At 40.3% G+C, this 22,611-nt stretch overlaps 1 protein-coding gene across 1 annotated transcript in view; it reads right to left on the bottom strand.

Annotated features, from left to right (window-relative positions):
* Positions 1–22,611, bottom strand: part of TP53BP1 (tumor protein p53 binding protein 1) — a 96,446-nt gene that overhangs the window by 3,600 nt on the left and 70,235 nt on the right. The window contains exons 17-24 of the mRNA XM_042783696.1: positions 21,936–22,419; positions 17,055–17,207; positions 10,745–11,016; positions 9,723–9,872; positions 8,986–9,416; positions 4,721–4,912; positions 4,087–4,302; positions 2,198–2,413 (exon numbers count right to left, since the gene is read on the bottom strand). Of these exons, the coding sequence (XP_042639630.1) occupies positions 2,198–2,413; positions 4,087–4,302; positions 4,721–4,912; positions 8,986–9,416; positions 9,723–9,872; positions 10,745–11,016; positions 17,055–17,207; positions 21,936–22,419 (2,114 nt within the window). The remainder of the gene's footprint in view (positions 1–2,197; positions 2,414–4,086; positions 4,303–4,720; positions 4,913–8,985; positions 9,417–9,722; positions 9,873–10,744; positions 11,017–17,054; positions 17,208–21,935; positions 22,420–22,611) is intronic.

Here is a 22,611-nt window from a genome sequence, read left to right as displayed (position 1 = left end):
GACCGACCTCAGTGTATGACATCACACCCTTCAGCACCAAGAGTCTATTGCTGGGGCTCTGCTTACTCCCCTTATGGTCCTTTATTTTTCTCAAAATATATTTTATGTCTACTTAATCCAGGTGTTTCCAGTCCTGGCCTATATTGATTTTAATCCCCAATTATATTTCCTTGCATTTGGGTAATTAAATATTACCTTGCGTAGGCAGTCCATTTCTCTAGTTTTTCTCAATTAGTTTGGATTTGATTTTCTTTACTTTTGAGGTATGAGGAGCCCTGCCCAATCAGAGGCTACAATGAACAGGTTGTTAATTCCAACATCTAAATCAAGGATGCAGGTACTAAATAAACACAACTCCAGAATCAATCCCTGTGGTGGACTGGTCCCTCATGTATGTCCCATCCAATGAGACTCAGTACCATATTCTTAACTCAGTAAGTATGTCTATAAGATGGATTCAAATATTTTACTGACTTCCTGGCATCTCAAATTCTCATTTATCTGAAAGATCTATCATATAATTCTTTAAAAACTATAATCTGTCAAACTCTTTTAGTACAGGTATCTTCAGCCTTCTTAAGATTGAAGAACCTGTGAGCATGCCAAAAAAAGAAAAAAGAAGAGATTCTGATGCTGTGAGGGCATTGTCCAAGGGTAAAGGAGTCAAACACAAAGCAGACACATTCACCACAACCATACTTTCTACCAGAAACCTGAAGATCTTTTAAAAAAAAACCTGTCCAAATTCCTCCCCATTAAGACAAGGCCTACCTCCCTTCACTCATGGTTATAGGATGGGATTAAAAACATCTGATGAATAAGCAAAGGGGTAAGAGGGGATTTTAGAAGTGAAGTTTATTAGGTCTCATACTGGCTCATAGATTTTTTAAGGAATTAGCCTACATCTCATACCAAAGTCTGCTTTCATGACTAGGCTGGACCAAGCAACAAACTATCTACAGAGCTGCACTGTGAAGTCTTGGTCTAGGGCAGGGCTAGGATATTAGAGAATAAATAACAGAATCTAGCAATATTGTGAATGCAAAAGAAAATCTGATCATCAATACCGTTTCAAAGCTACTGACATACATACCTTTGCAGAATCCTCAAGGGGCTCCAAATAATTTATGATCAAAGTAAAACTCTTGACTTTTGGCTAGGAAACTCCTCAGGTACTGTATCACCCATTGGACCTATCTGTATTCTGTCTGACAAAGTAGGCTTTGTACATGCTTTACCATGAAACTTCTACACACATCACACTCACTCTCACAGCCGAATGTTCCCATCCCAGAGCCTCTACTAAGGACTTTCTGTCTATGCACCTTCCAAATAACAAACTTTAATTCTAACTCACTGATCACCCTTCCCATGTCCTTGTACAGATCTCTACATGGTTGTGGGTGGTGAGATAACTAGGAAAGCATCACCAACACACCTGAAATGTCAGCCATCACAGATCTTCAGTGGTGCTATTTTATGATAACCTTGTTGCCTAATTGGATTCCCTCTTAAAGATTCAACATTAGTTAGAAATCTTAACTTATACAACATCATCCAACTTGGCTGTTAGCCTTTACAGACATATCTAGGTACTTCTAACATCCACTTATAGTGTATATATACATTTGCATCTGCCCATTCTTCCTAGATCGCAAACTTCTGAACACGTGAAAGAAATAATGTTTACCTCTCCCTACTGCACCTTTCACTCAAACATTAAGTAACAGAAAATATAGAAAAGCAATGCATGAGTTTAGTCTAAGGTTGAAAGAGGTACAAAAGTTGAAAAGGCCTAAAAGCTGTTTCTCTGAAATCACCCTGGGGTATCTAGCATCCTCACATTCCTTATCTTACAGACCTCAAGAAACTGAACCTCACCCCAATATGGATTTATTCCAGCAGTTGCCCCTAGAGCACAAATGAGAAAGATGGCAGGAAAATTTAGAAACCTGACAGACTTGGATGATTGTAGCAGGGAAAAAGAACATTGGGTTTTAGTCCCAAATCTTCTATTATTGTGGACAAAAAGCAAGTATTTAACCTCTTTAAGCTTATTCACCCTGACCAAGATTCCAGTTGCCACTTGCCCTGCCTCTTCTACAACGGCAGGGCTGGGGGGCACACATGATCATAAAGGGAATGGGAAGGAAGGAAATGCACACGTTAGAGCCTCCAGGGCCTCCCAGAGCCTTACCCTCCTCTTCTTCACTGCTTCCTGAAGGACCGTCTGGCAGTTTGGAGCGGCTGGCCAACTTGTCACTGGTTGTGGCCATGGTGAGGAGAAAGGCATAGCCCAGAAACAAGGTCTTGTTGAGGGGCAAAGGTCCTCTCTGCTCTTCCAGGACAGAGAGCTCACCCAAGTTGTCTCCACTTTCACAAGGGCTCACAAACTCTCCTGCCCCCACTGCACCTGAGAAGAACAAAGGCACAGTGACTAGAGGGATACCAACCATTGTCAGGGCAAAGATGTAGCACCAAGCATGAGGTTCTGGATAGGCAACATCCCTGATGAATGAACACTTGAGCTGTGAACCAAAGGCCAACCATTCTAAACCCAGGACCAAATTTACAATGAAGGAAAATTTTACATTCATGACAATGTATACACATTGTTAGCAAAACCAAATACTTCGGAAGTCATCTGAAGAAAGATGTGGTTCTAATACAAAGAATAGGTAAGAGTGAAGAGTGGCAGGAAATCTTCAGCCCACTTTCCCTGCTTAGTGCTCTGTTACCTCAGGATATGTGATATATTTAAGCAGCCTGAAAACACAAACATTTAATTACCAAGAAACGTCCTTAGCAGGTAACTCCCACTCTACCCCTGACCCTCACCAGAAAGGTACATAAAATACTTGGAAATAAAGTGTTTTTTTCATGTTAATGGAAATACATCAAAATAGCCTGCTTCATCTATCCCCGTTTCCAACACCTGAGTGTAGGTAAGTGAACCAGCCAGTCCAGGACTCCCAGAACACCCATGCTAGGAGTGCCCCAATAAGTCCTCTGAGAAGAAAATGGACAGCTGACCTGGAAAAGCTGAATTGTAGGATCATTAGGAGGCTAAGATGACAGACAGGTCATGCCTCCCTAAAATAAAACCAGCAGCAAGAGAACAGTCTCAGAGACAATGTAACATAGTATTTACAAGCCTGGATGTCAAAGTCTGACTTCCTGAGTTTGAATCTTGGCTGATTTTTTGTCATCTTGAGCAAGTCAGCCAACTTTTGTGTGCCTGGATTCAACTGGAAAAGAAATTCTACCACCGATACTTCATAGGGATTATATGAGTAGAATATGGAAAGCACTTAGCACCATGCCTCACACATCTAAGATAGTTCATAAATGTTAGCTATTATATTGTTGTAGTTTGTAAGTACCCTGAACCACCACAGAGGTGTTGAGTAGATAAAGACATGACAGACAGGAGCTCTAGTGCCGCCAGACCAATGGAGTAATCAAAGGAGTTGGCTCAACTGATAGGATTTTCAGGGCAGAAACTGAACACTTTACCTCTGTACTCCCAGAATTTAAGAGTGGCAGGGTCTGGGTCATAGCAGAGACTCAATAAACAATAAATGGATTGAACTCCTTTCTTAATATCAAACATGAAGGGGCAGGAAAAGGGCTGTTTGAGTGACAGTGGAGGGTGGTAGGCACAGGCTGACCACATACAGCCTTTCAATACCAAGTTTCAGAAAGCCAGAGGGCTCTGAGCACAAGGGAGAAGAAAACAGAGTTTCCAAAAGGCAGAAGATAGTGCCAAGCAATGAAAGACAAATTTTACCTATTTTGAATCTGCTTAAGATTCAATACTTCTCTTTCCCTCCTAGAACCTAGACATGAGTCAAAAACAATTTTTGGTAGAGTCCTGACCCCCTATCTACTCCCAATGGACTGTGGCCGAAGGATTAGGGGGATGCAGTAAGCTGTGTCTAAGGACCACCTTTGGGCTTGTGAAGGACACCAACTTTGTAGCCAGGACAGAGAGGCCGTTGTCACATATTAGACTCCATCTCTCCATCAGTTATTACTACATTCTGCTGTGGTACCAGAGAGAATGAGGCAAAACAGAGCACTCACCAGGTTTCAGAGTGGCAGACTTTCGGCCACGTTTGGCAGGGGACCGCTCCTCTTCAGAAGTGATAAGTTTTCTTTTGCCTGAGAGAACTCCCATGGAGGCACGAGGGCTTTCTGTGATCTTACGGGTAGGAGTTGTGCTGCTGCTACTAGAGGCAGTGGGGGTGGCTGGGGAACTGACGTTACTGCGCCGTTTCCGCTTCCCTTCCACCAAATTGTCTATGGTAGGATAAGCCAAAGGATGGTCAATTCCCATGGTCAGAGACCCTGAACGCCAAGAATCTGGGTAGAACCTAATCCAAACACCACAGCGCTCTTTACCCCACACCTCCCATGGAGACAGAAGCCTATTCTAAAGCTAGCATGTTTTCTGGTCCAGTCTTAGCCATGAGTGAAGATGTGTTTGGTCTCCTGCAGAAATGGAAAGGCCAGAAAAACCCTGAGGACTTACTATTTAGTTCTAGAAAGGAAACAAAGATAGGCAGTGGCTCCAGAAAAATGACAGCTTATCACCATCTGATAAGCCACATACAGAAATAATAAAAGTTAGGGTATTAACAATTATTCCAGAAAGCACTCCTCCCACCACAACAGGGCAGGGGCCCAAAGAAAGCTGTTCAGGAAGCAAAGTTCTTACCTAAGCTGATATCTGCTGCTTTGGTGAGGGGTGTTACTGCTTCATATGGGCCAAGTCCATATTGTTCTCTCAGTCTGTTGCCTTGCTCTAAGGACAAGATGACAGCCATTCGCTTATACCACTTCCGCTGGCCTTCTTTTTCAATGCTGTAGTACAGCTCCCCAGACTCCTTCCTATGCCCTTTCACCACTCCTAAGGGAAAAAGAACAGAAGTTTACTGCTGTATACGCTGCAAGCACCCTCTCAACAGGGCTTTGCAGAATAGGCCTGAACCAAGGAGTTCAGAGATCCAACAGAAGAATGTCAATTCCAGGCAACACCACCACGGATATATGTGCAGCTACTAACCTAGGGATGGGACAAGGAAAATTTCCCAACAGAAAGAGGTCTTCACTTGTTTTTTAAAAAATAAAGCTAATCTCCAAAGCCAGTCTTTATAGTTTATTAAGTTCAAAATGGTTGTCTAGAAGTGAAATAGAATTTTTTTTTTCTAATTTCTTTTGGAGCGTATGAGTGATAATTCTTGAATGAAGGCTATTGTAGGTGAAAGATAGCATCATTCTAAGAGAGATAAGTGTGTGTTGTGTATGTGTGTGTGTGTGTGTGAGTGAGAGATTAGGGGTGTGGAGGAGAGCCTAATCTTTTCTCCCTATTGCCTGCTCTCCTGCTCTTGCTCTGATCCCAGTCCTACAGAAGGCCTTTAGGTTAGAAGGCCAATGTAAGGTAAATGGAAACTGGGCTAAAATTCAGGAGACGTGAGCCTAGGTCTAATTCTACTACCACCAAGCTGTGGTGGTAGTAATCTTGAGTAAAACCTGTGTTCAATCACTGGAAGAGATAACGCTCCTTTCCCTTTATCAATCAAATTAGTGGGTTATATTAGTCTAAAAAGAGGTATGTATGCAATATAAAAACAAAGCATTAATAGAACATTTTTTCATTCCTACAAACAGGTACATTTTATTCTCTTCCATTAGCCTCTGTTGAAATGAAGCGCTAAAGTGACTACCCCACCAAGGAAGAGTACAGAGAACCATAAATGGTTCTCTCATGTATGCCACAGAATCATCTCTTCCCCCTTGCTTATTCACCCTCTGCCTTAAATTTCTACTGCCAAACAAAATCTCAAATATCCTTCCAAAAGCAGAAAGAAGCCCAAGGCCTATAATACACTTCATACTACTGAAGAAGTGCTTGAACTAAAAACAGTCCAATGTTGACACTAGTAGCCTCAATTACTGGAACATAAAATCCCCATCCTTGATGTCATGATTCACTCTCGATACAGAATTGTCTACCTTTGCTTTAAGAAGGCCAAATGAGGATCTCCAAGAGTGGCTTTCACACTTGACAGAAGAACAAAGGCAATTAATACACACAACCCATGTGCTACTCAAAAATACACACAACCCATGTGCTACTCTAAACTGAAGCCATATACAGAACTAGAAGGTGAAGTAGCCCACTCAACAAGGAAAGGGGCAAACATTAACTACTTGGAGAAAAAGATTCCAAATCACAAGAGAGCCTGACGAGGCTTCAATATAAAAGCATTTTTACCCATTATATCCCAATCCATGTTCCAAAAAATCCCAGAAAGGATTTTTTTTCAATGATAAACTCAACACAAACATGGACCTCCAAAGCGGTTCATAGAAAGGAGACAGGGTTTTCAAAGAATCAGTATATGAAACAGTAATAACACAAATCCTTCAGCATCACTTATAGAGAACTAGTATTAAAAAAAAAAAAAAGTTCTTCAAACCAGAGTAAGAAGTGGGTGCACAGGCATATGAACGAAGCACTAACAACTTCGTAAGCAAATATATCTAAATTCTATCTGCCATACTCACTCACTGGGTTTCCATCAAAGTAGGTAATAAATTTAAAAGTCAGTGGTAAAAGAATACAATAAGGAAAAAACAGTAACTTTAAAGTGGAGAAATTGGCAAACACTACCTTAACCAGCAATAATCAACAGTGATGCCATATGCATATCATGCACCCCTGATATGATGTGATGAGAAGCACACTTCACCTCTGTGGCAATTTAAAAACTCCACAGTCCCAGTCTAATCATGAGAAGACACCAGACAAACCCAAACTGAGGTTGCTGTTCTTACATGTTGTCTCCGACTCAGTGACCTAATTCACAGCAGAATAAAACACCGCCCGGTCCTGTGCCAGTCTCATGATCGTTGCTATACCTGAGCCCCTTGTTGTAGCCACTGTGTCAATCCATCTCGTTGAGGGCCTTCCCCTTCTTTGTTAACCCTCCACTTTACTGACCATGATTATCCTTCTCTAGGGAATGGTTCCTTCTGACAACATGACCAAAGTAGGTGAGACGAAGTCTGGCCATTCTAACTTCCAAAGAGCATTCCAGCTGCACTTCTTTCAGGCAGATCTGTTAGTCCTTTTAGCAGACTGTGGTACTGTTAGCATTCTTCTCCAACACCATAACTCAAAAGCATCAACTCTTCTTCAGTCTTCCTTATTCATTGTCCAGCTCTCACATGCATAAGAGGCGAATGAAAACACCATGGATGGGTTAGGCGCACCTTACTCTTCAAGGAGACATCTTTGCTCTTCATCACCTGAAAGAGGTCTTTTGCAGATTTGCCCAGTATGTCATCTGATGTCTTAACTGCTGCTTCCATTGGTGTTGATTGTAGAACTAAGTAATATGAAATCCTTGACAACTTCAGTCTATTCTCCATTCACCATGAAGCTGTTTACCAGACCAGTTGTGAGGATTTTTGTTTTCTTTATATTGAGGTATAATCCATACTGCAGACTGCAGTCTTTAATCTTCATCAATAAGTGCTTCAAGTCATCTTCACTTTCAGCAAGCAAAGTTGTGTCATCTGTGTGTCGCAGGTTGTTAATAAGTATTCCTCCAATCCTGATGCCACGTTCTTCTTCATATAATCCATCTTATTGGATTATTTGCTCAGCATACAAGTTGAGTGAGTATGGTGAAGGGATACAACCTTGATACATTCCCTTCTTGATTTTGAACCATGCAGTATCCCCTTGTTCTGTTTGAATGACAGCCTCCTGATCTATGTACAGGTTCCTCATGAGTATAATCAATTGTTCTGGAATTCCCATTCTTATCAATGTTACCCCTAATTTGTTATGATCCACACAATCGAATGCTTTTGCATAGTCAATAAAACGTAAGTAAACATCTTTCTGGTATTCTTTGCTTTCAGCTAAGATCCATCTGACATCAGCAATGATATCCCTCGTTCCACATCCTCTTTTGAATCCAATTTGCATTTCTGGAAGCTGTCAATATACTGCTACAATCGTTTTTTAATTATCTTCAGTAAGATTTTACTTGCATATGATATTAATGATACTGTTTGATAATTTGCACATTCTGTGGGATCACCTTTCTTTGGAATGGGTACAAATATGGATCTCTTGCAGTCAGTTGGCCAGGTAGCTGTCTTCCAAATCTCTTGGCATAACCGACTAAGTGCCTCCACCAGGCCACTCTACAAGATACCTAACCAGTACTCCTCAAAACTATCTAAAGTTGTAAAAAATAAGAAAAAACTGAAAAATTGTCACAGAGCAGAGGAGACTAAGGAGACATGATGACTAAATGCAATGTGATATCCTGGAGGATCCAGGAATAGAAAAAGAACATTATGGAAAAACTGGTGAAATCCAAATAAAGACGGGAGTTTTAGTTCACAGCGGTATACCAACACTGTTTCTTAGTTTTAACAAATGTACCATGTTAAGATGTTAACAACAGAAGAAACTGGTAAGGGGTACATAGGAACTCTCTGTACCATCTTTGCAACTTTTCTATAAATCTAAAATTATTCCAAAATAAAAGTCTATTAAAAAACAAAAGTAATAATCAGCTATGAGAGTAACCATTATTGCAGGAATGGAATTCCTGACTTGAAAGACACTAGAAAAGTAATCAGGCTGGAATGAATGCTCTTGGTAATCTCCATGAGAATAATGTCCCAAACAAACAAACAAAAACCCCCCTGCCATCGATCCAATTATGACTTATAATAACCTCATAGGATAGAGTAGAACTGCCCCACAGGTTTTCTAAGGCTGTAAATCTTTATGGAAGCAGATTGCCTCATCTTTCTCCCATGGAGCAGTTGGTGGGTTGGAACTACCAACCTTCTAGTTAGCAGCCAAATCCTTTAACCAATGCATCACCACAGCTCCTTAAATGTTGCCCCGGGGCACAGTAAAATCTCTACAGACCATGTTTCTTTTATTACCTGCACTGAAATACTCATCCTCCGAGAGGGCAGTCACTTCAGTATCCAGCGGGATGGGGTCACACAATAGAATGTCTTTGCCCAACACATCACACTCGTACCCATCATCAAACAGCAATTTATACTTCCCAGCTCCAACATCTCGTGTGATTTTCCCAGAGTAAAAATAGCCATTGGATGACCATTTGGCTACAACTCGAAGCCCTACAAAGCTATTCCCTGGAGAGGAGGTATCTAAGCCATCAGAGGGGCCAGCAGCAGCCTGAAACGGAATCTCTGGAGAGTCGCTGCGACGCAAAGCACCAGTATTCATGTCTGTTCGTCTGGTGGAGTCTGATACTCGGGGCACAATACGGGTGAAGGATTTATCATCTGATGACATGTTGGATGAAATGTCTTCTATGCTCAAGGGGCCAGGTACAGCTGTTTCTCTGAGGAGAGATAAAATAAAAGACAGGATAAAGAAGTGAGAATAAAAAGATATATATACATACTACCAATCTTCCCACTTCTTTGTCCATGGGTCTCTTCAGCCCATTCTTCAATAACCCCATCACAGGCACAAGCCTGGTCTTTCAATGGACTCATTCTGATCCCTGCCCACTCCCCAGTCAATGTGGGCCCCTCTTCTCCCTCTTTACACCCCACATACTCTCTACTCCCCTCTCTTATCTCTACTCCCTTATTTTTTTTCTAAGTAAGCCACGGACTAAATGTGTCTCACACTACCCGGGTACCTGGTTCCAGTGGTCCGAGAAGGTGGGCGGCCCCTTCGCCCGCGCCCACGAGGCGTGACGGGAGCCTTCCCTCCCTGTCTGATGCCAAGGCCTGCATCACCATCCTCCTCACACACTGGCGCCCCTGTCTGACTGACCCCTTTTCTAGGACTAGAGAATGAAGACAGGTTAGTCTGATAGCACCTGCTACTGAATCCTTTCTTCACAGTCTCCCCCTAGCCCTCAGACTATAAAAACCAAAAACCAAACTCACTGCCATCAAGTCAGTTCCGACTCACAGCAATCCCTCCTTGGGTTTCCGAGGCACTATCTCTATGGAAGTAGTTGCCCAGTCTTCCTTCCAAGGAGTGGCTGGTGGGTTTAAACCACCAGTCTTCTGGTTAGTAGTCAAATGCCTTAGGCACCACACCACCAGGCCATATATGCCATATACTGAATCTCTACGGCAGCAGGAAGCTGGGCCACACAACTACCAACCAAATCTCAGCCAGCAAGTAGGCAGTATGGGATAGTAAGCAATAACTTTTTCCTCTATGCAAACCTATTCCCTCCTAACAAAATTTCCTACTGCTGCCTTCAAACACAGCACACCCATTTCTCCCCTGCCTTTTCCTTTACTTCAGGTTCTGGACACTTAAAGAGGATAAAAGAAAAAGTTAGAGGAAGAATCCAGTTGGGGCTACTAACCCAAACTTTCTATATTCTCAATCAAAACACTCATAGGCTACAGAATACGGGAAAGGTAGGAGCATCTTCCCTTGCTCCAGAGCACTCCCAAAGTCCCATCACCTATTTTCCACATTTTCTTAGGGGCTTCTTTATCAACAAAATCTACTTCCCACAGGGCTCCACCCTACTTCCCATGCAACCCAAAATAGGACAGAACAAGTGAGTAGAGGAGAAGTCAATTTATCCTAGGAGGAAGATGGGGCAGATTTCCATAACTCCCCTTTTCCTGTGATATCAAAATGCCAGCAACCCTGCCCCTACTTTAGCTCTCCCTCTGGAGACCCTGTCTGCACCTCAGTTTTCCTGGGCCTCCTCGAGAGCTGGGTAAGGCAAAATCTGCGGGTTCTGTCCCGCTGGTTTTCCCTTTGAGTGGTCCGGCTCCTCTTCCTGAGCTGCCACTGCTGTGCATGGCTGAGAGACTCGTCCCACTTGATGTGCGATGTAAGCTGGATGCTTTGGAGGAGAATGAGCTGATATCCCCCAGGTCACCTGAGGAGCCCCCAGTCTGTGAAGGGGAAACTTCAGTTTCACACTCCTGACATTCTACAACTGGTTCTTCAGTCTCCTAAAAGGAAGAAATGGATACAGAAGCTCAAAGAAATCACAGTAACAATGCTAATGTTATAGTTTGAAAATCCTAGAGACTGAAAGAAAAGTGGGACTCAAGAGGGAATTTTACGGAATAATGAAAATGTTTCTATCATGTTTTGGGTAGCGGTTACACAGACATATAAATTGTCAAAATCTACTAAAATGAGCATTTTTTACTGAAACTACATTATACCTCAATAAAAAATAAATATGGTAATAGATTGTGAAGATAGAGACCTCTATACTAAACTAAGTTAAATTATCATTTCACTGGACAAGTTCACAAACTTTGGCCACCAAGAAACCAACAAGAATTCTTGCTCAGAGGACAGAGGTAACTCCTTGTCTGAGCTAAGGAGACAAGTAGTCAGAGGAGGAAAATTACTGACTGTTAGGAGCTCTTCTAGGTACCTGATTAGCAGTTGGTAGCATTCCATATGTATTTTTTTACCTTAGTTATTTTTTGCTATCTTTCAATAAGTGATCAAGCAAATAGAAACTTAAAGTTAAAATGGTATTACTATTAGGAAAAAAATGAAGAACAAAGACGTTACGATGCAAATATATGAGTTTTCAGTATTTACAGACCATATGAACATCAAACTCACATGCCACATGCCTACTTTGATGGATTAATAGTGGTCGCTTTGAGCTCATTTTTAAGAAGTCTTCTAAGTGAAGCTCAGTGGGAAAAGGTGTTAAATCTAGCTCAGTGCCTGCCCCAAAATAGTCCTCCAGTAAATATTTATTGAGTGAAGGATCTTCATCTCAAACCAGTAGCCTACTTATATTCTGTATCTCAGTATAGAGGGTCACCATCCCTCCAGCTGCCTAAGGCAAAACCCCAGGAATCATGCTAGATTCCTCCCTCTCCCTTAATCTCTACATTCAGAAATTCATCAGAGCCTATCAATTTTACTTTCAAAATATTTCTTCTACAGTGAAAGCACTAAGAGCCAGAACTTGACAGGACTGCTTTTTTTTAAAAAACAGATGTCACATGTTTTCTGCCTTTGACAAGGTACAGTCTTACCACTTTTCTATCACTCTTTATTAATGGAAAATATATGCAATTTCCTTCTCTGACAGGTTTCCATCTTACAAAAGTTCTGGGCTTTTGCAGGTTTTACTATATAAACTCCTCTCCCCTCAACCTCTATTTCAACTGTCCTAATTTGTAACACCTCTTTCCTAACTATGCCTCTAATCTCAACCCATTCCAATCTACTGTCACACAGATCCTTCCAACCTACAAATGTAAGCATATCACTCACTTTCCCAAAATTATTAAAGGATACCCATCACACAGAAGATAAAAATCTAAACTTTCTTCTGTGATATACAAAGCCTTTTATGCTTTGGGTTCTTAACAATTTCTCTAGGATCTCTCTCACTATTCCCCAACCCACACAATCCTGTCATATTGAGTTTCAAGATATTCAACAAGTATGATGCATGCTGTCTATACTATTTACACAACTTTTCATTCTGCTTGCAATGTCCTTTCCTCTTATTCCTTAACATTGTCTGCCAAATTTTTTTTAAATTATGATTTGGGTGGAAGTTCACAAAGCAAATTCATTTTCCATACAGCTGTACATAACATTTTGTTTCGTGACACTGAATTCCCATAGTAAAACAGCTCTCTTCCCACTTACTCCCACTTATTCCCTGTGGTTACCTTTTCCGTGTCCTTCTTTCTTACGCATTCCTGCCCTCTGAGCTATCTACCTGTACAAATACTGCCCTTCTGATCACCCACAATTGATTGTTCTAAGGAGTGTGCCTGTTGTTGTTGTTGTTAAGTGCCGTCGAGTCGTTTCCGACTCATAGCGACCCCATGCACAGCAGAACGAAACACTGCCCGGTCCCGCGCCAGCCCCACAATCCATGCTATACTCGAGCCCATCGTCGCAGCCACTGTATCAATCCATCTCCTTGAAGGCCTCCCCCTCTTTCGTCGACCCTCCACCCTACCAAGCATGACATCCTTCTCCAGGGAATGGTCCCTTCTTACAACATGACCAAAATAGGTGAGACGAAGTCTGGCCATTCTTGCTTCCAAGGAGCATTCTGGCTGCACTTCCTCCAGGACAGATCTGTTAGTTCTTTTAGCAGTCCACGGTACTTTCAGCATTCTTCGCCAGCACCACAACTCAAAAGCATCAACTCTTCTTCGGTCTTCCCTATTCATTGTCCAGCTCTCACATGCATACCAGGCGACTGGAAATATCATGGCTTGTGTCAGGCGCACCTTAGTCCTCCTCAAGGAGATATCCTTGCTCCTCAGCACTTGAAACAGTTCCTTCGCAGTTGACTTCCCCAATGCTACACGTCGTCTAATGTCCTGACTGCTGCTTCCGTTGGCATCGATCGTAGAACCAAGCAACGTGAATTCCTTGACAACCTCAATCTTCTCTCCATTTATTGTGATGCTGCTCATTGGTCCAGTTGTGAGGATTTTTGTTTTCTTTATGTTGAGATGTAATCCATACTGCAGACTGTATTCTTCAACCTTCATCAGTAGGTGCCTTAAGTCATCCTCACTTTCAGCAAGCAAAGTTGTATCGTCTGCGTATCTCAGGTTGTTAATGATTCTTCCTCCAATCCTGATATCACGTTTTTCTTCATATAGTCCAGCTTCTCGGATTATTTGCTCAGCATATAGATTGAATAAGTGTGGAGAAAGAATACAACCCTGACGCACTCCCTTCTTGATTTTAAACCTACCTGGTGTAAATGTTCGCCTTATATACCTGTCTATTGTTTGGCTGTAAGCCACATCTGCCAAACTTTTTGGAGCACTGCCTCTACTGTGAAGTCTTCTAGTTCCTTCAGTAGGCTTGCAGGCTCCATCTGCTCTTTCTAACAGATCTTCTCCACACCTGCACCTCAGCAATCAATAAGTTCTGGATTTGCTGTATGTCAACCCTAAACTCTTAGAGAACAGGGACCCTGTCTTTTTCTCTTCACATTCCTAATGTCTGTAACAGCGCTAAAGAACTCACTGGTAAATAAATTAACAAAATCTTTTAACAAACTATAAAAGAAACAAGGGCTATAAGAGATGAGGTAAGGGAGAAGTTCTTCATAGTTATATTTCTTCTTCCTTTCCTAAGCGTGGAATAGCTTCATGCTTAGGAGTGTTTCCTAGAGTTCTCTGGATCCACGATCTGGCCTTAGACACCTGCCTACCTTCACTCTCCTACACATCTAAGCGCTGCCCACCAGCTAGTCTATCCCCCCCCCCACCGTGTGCTATATACATGCCTTTGTCCACCCAAGCCTTCTACATGGAATACATTGTCCCCTTATTTCCCAAAATCTAAAACCTTTAATGCCAAACTCAAATGCTACCTCATCTATAAAGACTTTATCACAATTCCCTTCAGATGAGTCTCTTCCTCCTCTGAACTATGGTATGCGCCTTTAAAAATATATATATATATATATTGTAATTTGGGTGAAAGTTTACAGAGCAAATTCATCTTACATACAGCAGTTCACATACATGTTGTCTTATGACATTGACTACAATTTACCACAATGCAACAGCTCTCTTCCTACTTCCTCCCCATAGTTACACCTCTTCTCTGTGTCCTTCCCTCCCATGCAGTACTGCCCCCTGAGCTGTCTCCCTGTGCATACACAGCCCTTCTATTCTCCATGATTGATCTCTCCAAGGAGTGTATCTACCTAATGTAAATGTTCACCTCATATGTCTCTCTTGTTTGGCTGAAAGCCACAAGAGTAGGTTCAATTCCAGACCTGAAGGCAGCTAGGGGCCATAGCCTCAGGGGTTCCATCAGGCTCTATCAGATAAGCAAACCTGGTCCCCCTTTTTTAATTTTCAATGATTTTGAGTTTTGTTCCACATTGTTCTCCCACTCTATCCAAGATCTCCTACACAGATCCCCCTCTGAGTGGTTGACAGTGGTAGCCAGGAACCATCTAGTTCTTCTGGTCTCATAGTCATATAGGCTGAGGATCACGTGGTATACCAGTCCCTTGGACTAATTGTTTCCATGCATGTTTGGTTTTCTTCATTCTTCTTTGCTACGGATGAGGAGAGACCTGTCGTTGCATCTAAGATGGCTGCTTGTAAACTTTTAAGATCCCAGTCGCTACCCACCAAAGTAGGGTGTGGAATAATGTTTTTGTGTAGCATATTATGCCAACTGAGCTTGTGACCATGGTCCCGAGCCCACAGGTCCAACTATTCTCTCTCCGGGTAGCTGGCTGTGGCTAAGAAGTGACTACAAACTTGTCCCTTGTCAGCTCTACTATATACATGGAAATTCTTACAGAACATACAAATACACTTACAGAAACATTGTCTGCCAACCCTATACATGGTCATGGTGATATGTGCCTTTTTTTTGATGTGTATTACTTCTGCTCTTGATAGACAGCATGATGCAGTGATAAGAAATTGGACTCTACAACTAGCCTGCCTAGGCTGAACTCCAGTTCCTCTATTAGTTGTATAACCTTGAGTAAGTTACTTCAACTTGCAATGCCTCAGCTTCTTTATCTGCAAATGTTATGAGAATTAATTAATTCACTTAAAGTCCTTAGAATACTGCCTGGCACATAGTAAGGGCTCAATAAATGTTAGTCATTATTATTATTATACTTAATCACCACAGAGTTTCCCAAACTATGCTCCACAGAGGCAAAATAAGTATTATTTTAAAAGAAAGTTCAACGGTCAAGTAAGTTTGGAAAATGCTGGGTTAAACAAACAAAATAGGCACCTTTACTAAAGAACTTAATAGAGCCTTTAATATGGTAATAGGCACTGTGAATCCCAGTAGGGAAAAGGAATTACAGATTTGATGTTTCTCAAACTTATGTCTACGGAACTTTTTTCCCCTCTCAGAGTATCTAGCATGCTTGTTTCCAGAAATATACTTTAGAAAACACTACATAAAATATTAAATGAAGTAGTATTATAACTAATGTAGTAGCTGACAGAGTTCAATATGGACAGCTCATAAAGGCAAACTGTTTTTCTATAAATCTGCTAAATTCTTATTTTCCAAAATAGCAATAGCACTGAAAAGAACTCCACAAACATAAAAATGAAGATGAATCAATACTTTAATGGAGTATTTCTGGGATATGGTATACAGGAAGTAAAGATAATTTCTCAAATAAATGTCAAATGTCATCTGACATCAGGGGTACAGTGGCCCATTGTTGAACAGCAGTACTAATATGTTCCATTAAATAAAACCATATACCAGAGTTTAATTCTATCTGGATACAACTTCCTAAATGGCTAGCAGACAGAATTAAAGTATGTGGGTAAATTAAAACAAAAAAAGGAAAGAAGGAATAAAACAGCTGTACCTCTTACCAATTAATGATTCCCAGATCTTAACATATGCATCAAGAAAAGTCCCATACTTTCAATTTGAGACAATCTGTCTAATCTCAGCCAGTATTAGTTCTAAGTAAAATCAACCTGTGATGGTGCCCAACGTAACAAATAGTCAATAAATGTCAATACCATTATGACATCTGAAATCAGTCCATAATGAAATGAAGATGCATTTCTTACCAACAGGTGCATAACTACACATGCATAAGATACTAAGAAAGAACACAATGAGTAAACACATGAAAATACATGAGATAATGAGAAAACAATGAGGAAGTACATGCAGCTAATCAGGGAGCTCTAAATTTCATTCAATTTTTCAGGAATTAAAAATATTATATAAAATACTTATATTTATACATGAGAAAAATTTAGAGATATTAATTTGGTTAAATAATAGACCAAAGGTCAATAGGAAACCCAAGGTTGGGAAAGACACAGAATTTGGGACCTTGTTTCTAACCCAGTTTTTATAACTTGTAGTCATTAATCTCTTTGCTTTCTGATTAAAAAAAGGTGGGGGGGGGAGGATACAACAGTAAACAAAGAGTTAATAACTAGTTGCACAAAAAATGGGAGCCAAGGTGATTTTTCTATGGAACAAAAGTTGCCACACAGACTGTTACCTCAGTTACTTTTCTTTCTACTTCTGTCCCATCCACATAATACACATCTGTGATGACACGAGTGACAAGTGTGCGTACTTCACGGATTGTTCGCATGTGGCGATGCAAGACATGGCCATGTGGAGGCTGAGGCATATCAAATTCTTCCTCTCCCTGTGATGTGGAAATAGAACACATGCACGGGCCTCAATGCAAACTGACAGAACCACAAATCAAATTCATGATGAGCATTGTTCAGAGATTCCATGAATCTACTGTGATAGAATTTTCCAACTGATTTGTTTTCGATTCAAAGACCAGAGATGGACCAGCTGTACAGCCAAATGCTAAAAGGAGTCTGTATCCTAAAAATGATCTAAAATGACCTATTTCTGTATAAATCAGAATCATAACATTCAGCCCTTATAGTTGAGGGCTATTTAGGTAAACCTCTGATCTCTAAAAGCACATTATTTTTAGACTGTAATTCCTCTGATTTTGATGTTAGCTTGTCAATTAACACAACTGGCCCTCTGTATCCGTGGGTTCAGCATCCAGCTGTGGACTGAAAATATTCAGGGTAGGGGAAGCAATTAAGAGGTCAAAGCAATCCCTCAAAGGCTAAAAGGGAGCATAAAGTGTATTTACTTTGTATTAAGTATTATAAAAGCTCTCTTCCCACTTACTCTAATCTAGAGATGATTAAAAGTATATGAGAGGATATGCATAGGTTATACAAAAATACTACACCATTTTATATAAGAGACCTGAGCAACTGCAGATTTTTATATCCACAGGGTCCTGGAACCAATCCTCCATGGATACTGAAGGACGACTGCATACAAGTTTACACTTGCAACAGCTCTTTAAATTTTCTGAAAAGAGGAAGGCATTCCTTAGTCCTTTACATAAAACCAGAATGACATACCTGCTCATCTCAGTGAAGTCTGTTTTTCCTGCATTAGTAGTGAAAACCATAGTTTATTTATACCTGGAACAAGGTACACTGATTTCTCCCAGAATTAAATATGAAATATTTAATCTATTCCAAAGAATAGATTATGGCTAGAGAGTTGACCTAGTGTCCAGAAACAAGAAATATTACCAAATTAGGATTCTGTATCTAGTTCTACTGTAAAGAATATATAATCAGTTAAATAGTTAAAATAAGACCCTATATTTATGACAACTGTTTCATAAAATTATTTAGGGAGACTGAGCCTCTTTCATTCAAAAAACATTAAATAATCATTTTCTGAACACCTTATGGGTACCAGGCACAGAGTTAGACATAAACACTTGATAGAAAATTCAGGACAGGTATAATCTAACATTTCTGAAATAATTTAAAATGTATTCGCTCTCATTTACAAAAATGTAAGACAACCTCCATCAAACAAACTAACTAAAATAGCACCCAAATTCATTATTCTGCGTTTATTACTTCTATTTACATTTAACCCTGAATTCATGCTTTAGTAACATCTGGATAATTTAAAAAAAAAAAAGATAAATTATTAGCAAATAAGATCTCAAAGTCCTACTTACTACTTCTAATCATTAGTTCTTTTAGCGTTCCAGTCTTTACTACCTAGGACTTGCCTGTGGCCAATAACATGCCAACAACATGCTAGAATTTCAATCTTGTGTTTCTTAACAAATGCATGTCTTCTCATAATGCCTATTTATCCATTTATCCACACGTGTACCCCCACCTCCATTTTACTTTGCAATTCTGAAGAGGACAAAATGCATACTTTTGTGTCCCACCTTATTTCCCCCGGGGCAGGCTGGTTTTACTTTCAGCAGTCAGTATCAAGGTAACAAATCTTTAATAAGAATTACATGTACCACTGCAGTAATGGTGATTCTGGGTTTTTCTTGACAAGATGGAAGTAATTTTCCTAAATTTACTAAAGCTTTCAATAATTTACCTGAGTAATTCCCACTCCAACACCATCTTTAGGGATGAAACATCTGCTAAAATAGAGATGTGTAAATTTTGTGAATAAATATAAATATTCAACCAGTAGTTATCCATTAAAATATTTCTGTATACACAACTCTGGTTAATGAATGGGTCAGAGCATATAGGTCTGTCACATCTCAATCATCAGAGTCCCCACACATCAGAACCGAGATACCGTGCCACATGTCCTGCCAGCACAGTCTGACTACTGCCTTTTACAGAGAGTGTCAGTATGTGAATTAGGGTCTAAAAGATTTCAGTGTGTGTCTCAATGTTCTTCCAGTTACAACAACCATCCAAATAATCACCACAACAGAGACAACGACTTAAACATGTCTGATAAATAAGAAAGTAAAAGGAGGAAAAGTAGGTAGATGAAAGGGAAAAAAAGAAAAAGAAAAAGCTACACTTACTCTCTCTCCAAATAGTCTTCTGAAAAGAGGTCGCTGTAAAGACAAATAACTTGAGGATCTTTGTCATTGATAAGGGAAGAAAACAAAATGAAAATAAAAGCACACTTTTCTCTTCAGAGAAAATCTGGCTCCAGGTCTAGTGATACATAAATTAAAATTCAAAGAACAACAAAGTAAACTGCTTATGCTTTTTGACTAGTACTGGCTGGAGACTATCCACACTGTTAAGGATAAAAAGACCTGACACTCTAGGAAAACCTCCATACAGCTTTCCTCAGTTTCCTCCCATTCTTCAAAAATGGCATATCAGTGCTATATTTTTCTATCACTTTGCCTATCCTAAGAAGCTCTGGTGCCATAGTGCTTAAAGCATTCAGCTGCTAACTGAAAGGTCAGTGGTTCAAACCCTATAGCTGTTCTATGGGAGAAAAGATGAGGCAGTCTGTTTCCATAAAGATTTACAGCCTTGGAAACTCAATGGGGCAGTCCTAGTTTACTATGAGTCAGAATTGACTCCATGGCAGTAGGTTTACTTTTATTCTCATCTGAGCAGGAGTACCTAGTCTCAAATGTGTTATTTCATTCTGTATGACATAACAGTAGAAGTATATTATCACTAGTAGTTATAGTGTTGATTGGCAGCAGTGGTAGTAATTAATAGTAATAATAATCATAACAGGTAGCAGCAGCAAACATATATTGCACATTTGCTATGTGCCAGGCCCAGTGCCACATGCCTGGCATTCCTTATCGCATTTAATCCTCATAATACCCCACTGTGGTAGTTAACTATTACCCTTTTTTTACAGATGAGGAAACTGAGGCAGAGAGAGGTGAGGTCAAAGAGTTAAAAAATGATACAGTGGGAATTCAAATCTAGTCTGACTCCAAAGCTTAGGAACTTAACCACTCTGGCTCACTGTCTCCCATCATCATAATGAGATACATGCAGAGATTATTTCCCCTATTTTATAGAGAGAAATATGAGGAGGTAAAAGAAAATAAAATCTTGTCACTTCCACATGACTGCTATCTTTAAGATCAAGTTTAACTCTTTTTCTAAAGGCAGAGAAACCAAAATATTACGTGATAGAACGCAAACATCTTAAATTAAGGATAAAAACAAACAGAAGCAAGATACGGTTCTGATACACTATAGCCCCTACATCTAAAAAGCTCTCTCTATATACCACAGTGAAAACTGTGAGAGCCGGAGCTTGAAAGGACTACCTTGTTTTTCTGGGTCACACCAGTTTTCTACCTTTGACAGGGTACAGTTTTACCACTATTCTCTCTCTCATTTTAGTGGAAAATATTTGAGTTTTCCTTCTCTGACAGGTTCTACTGTATTTTGAAACTGCAAGAATTGGTAAGGTCTTACGTCTCAGAGACTGTGTTACTATAAAAGTCTAATAAAAACAGAATTTTTGGAGTTTCTGGAGAGGCATAGATAAACAGAGGAAGATTACACAGACCACGTTAAAAAATAGAAAAGCAACATAGCATAGTGAAAAGAATACCGATTCTGTAGTCAGATATGCTGAGTTCAAATTCAAAATCTTGGGCAAGTTACTTAACCTCTCTTCAGCTTGGTTTCTTTACCTGTGAAATGGGAATAATACCAACCTCATGGGTTGCCTTGAGCACAATGCTGATACATTGTAGATGTTCAATAAATTGGAATGATATTATTTTTTTATAAAACAAAATTTTGGACGATCAGAAGGAGAGCGACATCACTATTAAAGCTTCCCTAGATTGATCCCAAGCAAAGATGATCTACCAGAACAACCAAAAAGTCAATTTAACCACTATTAGTAATGTCTACATTTTTCCTGCCATGGATCCCACAGCCACCTGATAAAATTTTGTCAACTACTTCTTATTTGTTAACACATATAGTTTTACCACCACTACTTACCCTTTTATCTACTCAACTCTTACTAGTACCTACACTTTCCTATTATTCTATTTCCAGGAACCTGACCTTCCTTAAGCCTCAGTTTCACCACTTCCAATTATCCTCCTCCCATTATCTCTAGCCTCATCGTCTGTTCTGCCATCCCTAACCACCTGGAGACTTTTTCCCATCTTTCTCTCTTCCTGTTACTGTTCTATATCCTTCTTCTACTCCTTCCTACTATACTTTCTACTCTCTCAACTTCTGGGGACTATGTGAAGTAGACTTGAGAAGAAATTAGCTCCATGGTTAGAAAAGATAATGACAGAAGGAAAAGACTGAACACTGAAGGACCCAGACCATCTTCCTGGCTTTCTATTCCAGTAAAGATCTACTTGACAAACCCTAGCACTACGCCATTTTCTGTAAAACTGCTCATTAGCTGTAGTTACCCAAAATTTCAATACCCTATTTCTGTACTGCATAGTCCTTGTCTTTTAAACAATGGTCTCTACAAAACTGTTGAGAATTATCATTAGGTAGAAATGCCACAAATTAAATTCTCTAGGGAGACAAAGAGTCGAAAACAGGGCCCCTTAGCATCCAGTATGTTCTCTCACCTGGCTATGAAGTGACTCTGTATCATCCCCAGGAGCACTGGCCAATTTCTCACCACTCCCCTTCTCAGTCTGAACTGTAGCATCTTGTTTTCCAGAGTTCTGGTCCATGGTACTGGTCCCCTGCTCACACACATTCTTCACAGTCTGGGTTGCTGCTGTAACAGTTTCTGGGGCCCATGGGAAACACTCCATGGTCTGGATTCCTATGTTATTTTGGCTAGGCCTTTCAACCAAGGCCTTACTAAGTTTTTCCTGATTGGTATTCTGTCCTTCTTTCTGTCCTTCTGGTACATCAGTCTCCATTGCTTCTCCTTGAGGACTTGATGGCCCCTGCATGGCCATCTGCTGGGAAGCTGGAGAAGCAGAGTCCTGGGTAACGCTAAAGGGTTTCAAAGGCTGCTGACTCTGACTAGTCCTTTGGTCACCCTCTAATTCTTCCTTCTCCACTTCTTCTTGAGTACTTGGAAAACAGAGCAAATTCCCCCTGAAAATCATCCATATAAAGAAGTCAGGTCAAGTCATCAAGAGTATGTGTGTATGTATTGTATGTACTGGTAGGATGGAACTGTATTTTGTCAATTTGAGAAACGTGAGGAAGGGTGAAATGTAAAGTGGCCAAACATAATTCCTTGTGAGTTTTTTTTTAATTTTGCTGCTATGAAAAATAATAGTACAT

This window comes from Orycteropus afer, unplaced genomic scaffold (genome assembly GCF_000298275.1).
Source record: "Orycteropus afer afer isolate SDZICR_OR568_19922 unplaced genomic scaffold, OryAfe1.0 scaffold00026, whole genome shotgun sequence".
Taxonomy (NCBI): domain Eukaryota; kingdom Metazoa; phylum Chordata; class Mammalia; order Tubulidentata; family Orycteropodidae; genus Orycteropus; species Orycteropus afer.
This window is presented reverse-complemented; position numbering and strand designations above follow the sequence as displayed.